General features: G+C 40.3%; 2 protein-coding genes across 2 annotated transcripts in view; one reads left to right on the top strand and one right to left on the bottom strand.

Annotated features, from left to right (window-relative positions):
- The window catches only part of SARC_05980 (hypothetical protein), a gene marked incomplete at both ends in the record, with an annotated part of 4,331 nt that extends 3,810 nt beyond the window's left edge, over positions 1-521 (bottom strand). The window contains one exon of the mRNA XM_014300135.1: positions 374-521. Within this exon, the coding sequence (XP_014155610.1) occupies positions 374-521 (148 nt within the window). The remainder of the gene's footprint in view (positions 1-373) is intronic.
- A 5,236-nt stretch (positions 522-5,757) lies between these two features.
- On the top strand, positions 5,758-8,687 carry SARC_05981 (hypothetical protein). The gene is made up of 6 exons (XM_014300136.1): positions 5,758-6,052; positions 6,303-6,531; positions 6,688-6,861; positions 6,992-7,554; positions 7,791-8,130; positions 8,302-8,687. Exons 1-6 carry the CDS (start codon positions 5,882-5,884, stop codon positions 8,568-8,570), a joined length of 1,746 nt encoding a protein of 581 aa, XP_014155611.1. The 5' UTR covers positions 5,758-5,881; the 3' UTR covers positions 8,571-8,687.
- Positions 8,688-9,745: the final 1,058 nt, after the last annotated feature.

Genomic DNA, 9,745 nt, shown 5'->3' on the forward strand with positions numbered 1-9,745 from the left:
ATATGCATATATACATATATACACACACACAAACACACACACACACGTGTACACACACACACACATACACACATATATATACGTTAAGTAACAGTTTACAATGCATGAATATACACGAACATAAAAGTATCTGTACCTGTAAAGTCTGTTTCTGGAATACACATCAGCTGAATATGTACATAGCGATATAAAACACAGACAATCTATAGTGAAACAATACTTCTGTTCAATAATGCTAAGAACGATAAGTGCAATTAAAAATGAAGAGGTCACTTTCTTCGCACCTCAGTAAGGTATATAACTCATTTCTGTGCAATAATGCATGCAGATACTCAACAGCGCACAATACCACTTCTCTTAGAGTATGACATACCCAGACCCGTAATAATCACCGGCACATTAGGAGTCACATAGTCACGCAAGAATGCCAGTGCCGTTATGGGTCCTTTTGTTCTCTTGATGACCCTTGGTACGTAGAAATCATTAGCGTCCTCGCGAAGACCGCTCAAGGCTTTCTCCATATTGAATCATCATACTACGACTAAATATGTGTTCCGATGTTATTTACTGGGTTGGTATGTGATGAGGTCGCTACTCGCCACATCATGTCGCCTCGATTTTAAATTGAAATACTTGAACCGTAATTGTATCGCTTTTTAGAATAGGACCCATGCATCACTTGATAAATTTTATTAAACTGTCATTCGATTTGTATAAATTATTTATTGGAATACTAGAAGCAGTTTGATTGATTTCCAAAACTCAAAGTCTGACTTTGAGATGGGGATATAAAGATACGACCCTATGCTGAACATCTTGTCCCAAAAGATGGAATTCTCTACTCTCTCGTAGTCGGGTGGTCCGTGTGGCGCGTGTGGAGAACTGGAGTCTGGACTTGGAGAGTGGAGAGTTGGAGACTGCAGAGTGCAGACACACACTCTCTACTCTCTCTCTACTACTCTTAGAGTAGTAGAGACGGAGCATGAGCCTGTGAGGCCATGAGACCATGAGTGCAGACTGTATCATCATAATAAGTCTGAGACTCAGAGTCTGAGAGACACTGAGAGACGGAGACCCGTCCTTTGACTCTATTTTAGGCATAAATATCATTTGTTTTAAATGTCATATTTTTTCAAGTTATATTTTATATTGTCATATTTACATTGACATTCATTTGAAAAACAAAAAAAAATGAAAAAACAAAACAAAGAGTGCTCGAGAGCCGAGTACTCGAGACTTAGAGATTCTACCTCTTTCAGATTCACTCTCAAGTGCGTAAATAGAGTCTCAATAGTGCGTAAAGTAGTGACGAGACTCACGAGAGGGAAGTATGTACAGCCCAGCAACCAGGGCGGACAGATTTGTAAAGGCTGCTTATAAAAATTATTACTATATTGGGGTTTTCGGACATTCCGTTAGGAAGAAGTGTACCTAAGTCTATTTTTTTGTTTTGTTTAATATATATATCTATTCAACTTACATCGATTTAAAAAAAATAGATTCTGCAAATAGCAATATTTACACCTAAGAATACATAAGGCCTGTTTTGCCAACTTTATAAAATTCTGAGGAAAATATTGTTTCTGGAATTGTGGACTGTATTTCGGATAATTTCTTTTCCTATATTCGATTCAAAAATTTCTAGCCAGTCCAACAAATTCTGGCTGAAGGGCAGCCCAGAACTTCCTCAAAAAGTCTATTTTCCAGTTGACAAACGCACGAGTCCGTTAAAATAGTGGGTGGTTGTCAATTCTATTTTTGTTTGTCGTAAAACCTTATCCATTGGTTGAAATTAACAGCTAGAATCTGTTCATCATGTACATTTACGTACATACATAAAAATGTGATATACTGTGATTTCAAAAGTGCGCGCTCAAAAAGCCAGAGTAAATTTTAAAATAGATCAGTCTATTTCCCTTGTCAAAGTGAAAACGTGTCTGACCCTCGTTTTCACTTATTCGAGGGAAATTCTGGATTTCGAATTTTGAGGAGAATTTCTTGGAGATGCAGTCTTGTAATTTAAAGTTGCCAAACGGGACAATCTGAACGGATTTCATGTTTCAAATTGTCCTGAGAATTTCAAATACGCTTCATAATTTCAGCCCGAGGATATGAAAAACACAATTTAGTTCCCGGAGTAAGGTGTTTTACTTCATCCAAGAAATTATTTTCACAATTTCATAAACTTGGCAAAACCGCCCTAGATATAAAATATCATTCCCCGCATAGTGAAAATACTGGATATTTTTATTTCAAAAAGTATGAGAAACAATCAACACATACTCTGGCAGTCAGGCTCATGGCTGTTTATTGAATAAATACAATGTTTGGAATTAGAGTATCCAGTATCCAGTATATAAGAGTCAATACTGTAATTGGAGCACTGGAGTCCTGGACAGTCCCACAGCCCAAAGGCCCAAACTCCAAAGTAGATACCGGATACTTTGGCAAGACTATTTTTAGTGGCAAGTATTATTAAAGTAAAATATTTATATATATTAGGGCTTTGGACTTAGGGCTTAGGACTTAGGGCTTAGGGCTTAGGGCTTAGGGCTTAGGGCTTAGGGCTTAGGGCTTAGGGCTTAGGGCTTAGGGCTTAGGGCTTAGGGCTTAGGGCTTAGGGCTTAGGGCTTAGGGCTTAGGGCTTAGGACTTAGGGTTTACAGCTTAGGGCATAGGGCTTAGGGCTTTAGGCCTTAGGGCCGTTGTCAATTTTTTAGGCTATGGGTTGTTGTAGTAGTAATCGTAGATATGGCAGTCTCGAGGCAAGGAGGCCGTGAAATATTATAAAAAAATAGTGGCCCTCTGGATTTGGGACTCTGCTAAATTTCCGATTTCCGCTACGACGAAACCTTGATTTCCGTTCGAGACCCTATCCAGAGGGCCGTAATTTTTTTTGTTTATTTCAGAAAGTTCTGCCACCTGAGTGCTGAGGCTGAGGGCTGAGGCTGAGGGCTATATATTGTGGTACATTGAGAAGGGATCAAATTTCAGGTCAAGCATGTCGTCAAGTTATGCCCTTATTCCCATTATTGATAAATTTTACAGCATAATGTGGCTATATATATATATATATATGGTATTCAGTAGGTGTACTTTCTCTAAATACAAGTCGTGCGGACCGATTATTTTAAGCCAATATTTCGTTGAACGTACAAACCCCTGTGGCAGGCGGAACAGGTAGCCGAATGTTTGTTTTGGTTTAAAAAAAATATTTATGTATACCAAAATATATGTAGAAGGATCAAGGATATGTATTATGTACCACAACTTTTACATACACCGGATTTTATTGGATACTATTTAAAAAAAAGAACGCAGCACTCCTCATATATCGTGGTACTATATTTTTTCCTTCGCGATGTGGGCATTGGGATCCATTGGTAAAAAAAGGGACTAAAAATACGACATCAGTTGAAAAAAGACAGTTGCGACTTGCGACTTGCGACCATATCGATAGAAAATTCATCAGCAGTTTTTTTGGGTAAAAAAATAAATATTAAATAGGTCTTCAACAAGAAACATCTCGTAGACCAGTCTCCGTACTGTGAGTGCCTGAGGGCTGAGTCTGGCCTCGCCCTGAGCCTCCGCCTACTAAGGCCATGTTTCTGACCCCGTTTGCAGTAGTAGAGAGGGCTGAAGCCCTGAGTGGCTGAGTTCTGAGGGCGGCTGGAGGCTGGCAAGTGACAAGTCCTGTGGGGTATAAAGAAAATAGACGTCCCAACTCCTGAGTCCTGACTCCCGAGTCCGCGACAGAAAAAAATATTCAAATGTCCTTTTTTATAAAAGCAAAAACAAAACAAAAACAAAAACAAAGGCCAGCAGGCTCCAGCCTCCAGGAGTCCAGGGCTGAGGTCCTCAGCTGCAAATTGGAATCCCACTCCCAGGAGTCCGGTCGATGTACGGCTCTACGAGTCTACAGTCTGAGTCTACAGCTATTTAAAAAAAAAGGCTCAATAGGAATGCGGAATATAAATTCCACCTTCCAACTTTTGTTTCACTTTCTGATTTGTTCAAGTAAATAAAAGCCTTTTTTTTATAGGACAAATCAACAAATCAACTGTGTACTAAGGGGGGGGGGGGTTTGGAAACTGCACTCAATAAGCTGTCCTATCGTTGAAAATTTCAGGCCACGAAATTGATAATAGGCAATCAAAAGAGATTGATCGTTACAGTTGTGACGACTGTCACCTGACTCCGAATGACCTGGAAAATGCACTGTTAAAGGGTACTATCGAGATATAAAAGTTGCAACTTTAATGTTTATTCGAGGCATAATATATATAAATTAAAAAAAACAGTTGCAACTTTTAACGCATTGAACTTTATAGGTCTAGTCTACAGTCTCTACACTCTCTACTTCTCAACTCTCAACTCTCTACACTCCAAATACAGTCTATGACACTACAGCGTCTACACCTGGGCTGTGAACCGTGGGCCGTGGGCGTTCATTGTTGTACAAGTTTATAACAAATAGTCTTTTACCATAGCCTTCTGAATGTTACACACTTTTACTCTCGAGAAAACGAGTGGGATTCAACCAATCTGGACTCTGGAGTCTGGACACCGTCGCCGCAAACAAAAATCGATAACAATTTTAATACAATCGACAGCGGTATCGGCGTAGCCTTCTGAAAATGAGACATTGGTATCGGATACAAATATTTACAATAATAAAAAAAGAATCAGACCAGCTGTCAGCTGATAGCTAATAAAATTACTATGCTTTTGTTTTTTTATAGTCACTCTAAAATTCAACTAAATACATAAATACATATTTAGTATGGTGCTCCCCAGTCCCCAGTCTCCAGAGTCCAGAGTCTCTACTCTCCAGTTTCCCCAGAGTGGGCCCACCGACCCAGTCTTCACTCCTATTTCCATAAATAGATGCCCTCCCTCCTCTTTCCACTCTCCAGGTTCCACTTTTGATTTGTTTAAAAATAAAATAAATCTCCGCCCTGGGTGACTATAAGTCCCTGACGTCCGTGATCCGTCCCTCACAAGACGAGCTTACAGTTCACAAAGACTTGCAGTCCACAGACCCACGTCACCAGTCCTTGGACCAGTCCCTGACTCCTGGTCGGCTGTAACCTGTGACCACTTACCAGACTCAGACTGTAGTCTGTGTCCAGTGTCCAAACTGTGAAGTCGGAAGTCTGAACTCTACAATTCCCCACTTCTCCATTGTCCGCCGAGAGCGGGAAATTGCGGAGCGGCGGAAAACACCTCTCTGTTCCAATCAAACAGAGGTATTACTTCCGCACCCAAAAGAAGACTTTAGGGTTCAGTCACTTTCCGAGTTTCAGTAGTAGGTTTAAAAAAAATATGTAGCTTCAAAAAGGGTCTATGCTTTTTGGAAATCGGATATTTTCCGAGAAGAACGGAGCTATAGAAAAGTGTGGTGTAGTGCAAAGCCAATGATACTTGCGTATTAACTGGACGAAAAGTGATGACGCCTACAACAGAAATGAGGAAGTCCTACAAATATTACGCACAAACGCACAAATCGATAAAATAAAAATCCCTCTTCTTGCAAACATTTATGCAAATTGCGCCGGTTTTCAGACTCGTCGCGGCACTGCTGCAGCATGACGGTGTTTCTGATACAACAAGGACTCGTTTTCAGTTTTAGAAAAAACCCAAAACCCCCCCCAAAAAAATGCCCTGAGTATGCCTCTCATGATGTAGTAAAATTTCCAAAACACTAAAATAAAGTGAATTCTCACAAATTGGCCACGGACTACGCAGTACGCACACACAAGAAGTAAGTCCAAGGAGGGCACGATAAATAGTTTATAATCTGTACACTTTTGCGATTACCCAGACACTACTTGCTCGTTGGGATTCAGCACAGCAAAAAGGTTGTTCTAAATAATATTAAAATGGCCAAGTCTCTACGCTCGTTGGCTGGTAACTCAAAGCATGTCTACGACTACGTAATTGTAGGCGGAGGCAGTGCTGGCTGTCTCATGGCTAATAGATTGTCCTCCGACCCGTCGGTACGTGTTGCCCTGTTGGAAACAGGTCCCGATGATAATACGCCTATTGTACAGGTGTGTATCTGAGATATTGAACAAGTGATGATTGCTCTTACACTGATTTCATTGACAAATTGAGTTTTTCAGCAGTTTGGCAGCCTTATCACATGCGATCACATTCGTGTTGCTCATAATAGCACTCACAAATTACAATGATCATGGATAATAATTCTCGGTTCTCATAGCTGAATAGTATTGGGGCACTTATTGATCAACGATGCTTGTTTATTCACAAATTGTATTCTCCCCTACATACAATCTACAGCAAGCCGTTGGCTACTTCTGGGCTGTACCTTACAGTAGGAAGTACAATCATCGATTCTATTCCAAACCCGAGAAACACTGCAACAACAGAGTGCTTTTGCAACCGCGCGGTCGTGTGTTGGGAGGATCCTCAAGTATCAACGCAATGTTGTACATTCGCGGTTCAAAGCACGATTACGACGACAGATGGGTTAAGGAGGCAGGGTGCAAGGGATGGGATTACGAAACAAGTATGTTAGTGTACATCATTTTTTCCATCAGTACATTTAAACTTTTGAGCGTATGGTACTAAATTCTTCGACTCCTTTCATTCGATAAAAAAAGCAAGTTATAACTCATTTGCAACTATTCCCGATTTCTCTGCCCAATCCGAATGGTTTCCACAGTGCTGAATGCGTTCAAGCTGCACGAGAACAACGACACGCTGCATGACGAATACCACGGAACCAGCGGACCTCTACAAGTGCGTACCATGGAGTGCAAATATCCAATAGATTCGGCCATGATTCAGGGTTCCATTGACCTCGGATTGAAAGAAAATCACGACTTCAACGGAGCTGGTATGTGCACAGATTGCGCTGAATTTCACATCATCTTTTCGGTCGAAAAGACCCACGACTTCGGTGACATGTTTTAACTCTTCGCGCTGTGACAGCAGCTTGTTAACGTTCATTGATTTTTCCTTTGCAGAACAAGACGGTGTTGGGCGATACCAATCTACACAAAGATCCGGAAATAGATGTTCTGCAGCTAGGGCATTTTTGCCGCCCGAAGTTCGTAACCGACCTAACCTGGACGTAATTGTGGACGCACACGTTACCAGGGTAACCACCGAGGGCAAGAAGGCTACTGGTGTGCAGGCTGTTGTTTCCAGGAGCAAGAATGCCGATAATGCTGTCACGTTCGAATCCGCTAACGATGTCATTCTGTGCGGCGGAGCGTTTAATTCACCTCAGCTTTTGCTGCTGTCTGGTATTGGACCCAAAGAGGAAGTTACGAAACACGGTATAGAATTAGTACATGAACTACCGGGTGTGGGTCAGAACATGCAGGATCACCCTGATGTAGGTGTGAATGCCAAGTCAAAGCACAATGTTTCGCATCCGTTGCAAATTGGCGCGTCGGGACTAAGCTTGCAGGCGAATCATGCCAAAATGATGGGCGAGGGAAAGGGATGCTATTCAGGAGAGTTCGGAATTGCTGGAGCGTTCTTCAAGACTATGGAGGGTTCCAAGGCCGCCGATGTCCAACAGGTATGTTTACTATGAGAAGTTAACACACGATGTCTGAAAGATTACGAAGTATACTTGCAGAAGGCACTTACAATTTCAAAGTACGATTTCTGCAAAAGATTGCAACAAACATACATACATAATCGCATAAATAAAAACATCGATAGATTGTGTACTTGTAGCCCGTGCGGCTCTCACAGTGCCAACGCGAGCACGATATCTAAATGGCTCTGTCATTCCATCCCTACCATCTACAGCACTTGTGTCCATTCTACTACAAAAACCACGGAGCGATCATGACGTACGGATCAGGGCTGACCATCAAGAACTGTGTCCTGCGAGGTCAGTCTCGAGGATCAGTTACGCTCGACTCATCCGACCCCATGGCCCCACCAGCACTCGAGATGGGCTTCTTCAAGGACGACTATGACATGGAAGTCATGATAACTGGAATCAGAGCGAGTTTGAATCTGCTGAAGACCCAGGGCTGTGTTGATCAGGGTCTAACGTTGTGCGGGTTCAAGGATCCCAATAACATCGGTGATGACGAGATCCGCGAATACATTCGCAACAATGTTGACACCGTGTACCACCCAGGTATGTACAAGCGTGAAACTGGTTATAGAAGATTGCAAAGTATTTGAGCTTGTAGATTCCTATCTACCAAACGTTCTCGTTATAGCAAAACCCTAAAACATACAATGCACGTTCCCCATAAAAAATCTATCTCATAATCGTTATATTTATAAACCACTCCACTTAATACAGTGTCAACATGTGCAATGGGACCCGATAGTAACCCGATGAGTGTTGTCGGATACAACAACGGTCTGAAGGTGCACGGTATGGAAGGACTCCGCGTGATCGATGCGAGTACGATGCCTCTTATTATCTCAGGCAACACAAACGCACCTACAATGGCCCTAGCACAGGTGGCATATGATCAGATGGTGGCGTGCAAGGATGTGAAGAACACGGACAGCAGTATCGTTTCTTGCCAGGTAAAGGCGGATGAGAGGTTAACCGTCAGTGCATAAGTGTAAGTCGAGACTCGACTAGATAAGACTTGTTTGGAACGACTTGAAGTAGAATGTCTTTTACTTGTACGAAAAGTGTTCTTTGCAAAATATAAAAATTAATAGTAAGATAAATACATTCCACTTCACTGTACGCGTAGTCTTCTCGTGCACGACAGGTAATTGTGTACTATTGTCTCCTTGCAGATCGTAGTTAGAACGACCTCTAACGAATGGGTTATTAATGTATACTGGATTCATTGAATGACTTGTGTTATATTGCATACTTGCATATTGTAATTGACTCAAAGTGGTCTATTGAATGACTTGTTTTCGTACATCATATTGCAATTGACTCATAGTGGTCTATTGAATGACTTGTTTTTTAATACTGGATCCTTACATATTGTAATTCCCTCATAGTCTTATAGTGAATGACTTGTTATTATTGTATACTGGATCCTTGCATATTGTAATTAACTCATAGTTTTCTTCCTTGGTAAACGAATGTAGTCATTTTTGTGATAGCTGGTACTTCTATGATCATCTCTGATGTTTATTTTGAGGAACGGCCCAGTCGTAGTCATTAAGTTTTAATAGTGCATGTATCCGAAATCCAAATGTGCATTATGCATTTGGTGCGGCTCTCTGTCGTAAATGTCTAGAGGAGATCGGTAAATATATCTTTACACACATATAAATATACATATTAATACACCAACATATACATATATTCATATAATATATATACGTATAAATTTATATACATACGTATATCTATTAATATGTACATATATATACATCAATAGATACATAGATACTATATGTACATATATATACATAGATACTATATATATATATACAATATATTATATATACATACATACAAACATATATATATATATATACATATATATTTATAAACATATGTATGTATATAAAAAACACACACATACACGCACACACACACATATATATATAATATATGTAAATACTTATAAACAAACGTAAACAAACAGGATTTTTACACGCACACGCACACACTTGCAAATATTCACATATATATATATAAAGTACTACATAATAATACACCAACATACACATATATTCATATATATATACATATACATACGTGTATCTAATAAAATATCGTATATAATACTACATAACTAATTAGTACTACCTAGAAGTACGTA

The sequence above is a fragment of the Sphaeroforma arctica genome (assembly GCF_001186125.1).
Source record: "Sphaeroforma arctica JP610 unplaced genomic scaffold supercont1.409, whole genome shotgun sequence".
NCBI classification, from domain to species: domain Eukaryota; class Ichthyosporea; order Ichthyophonida; genus Sphaeroforma; species Sphaeroforma arctica.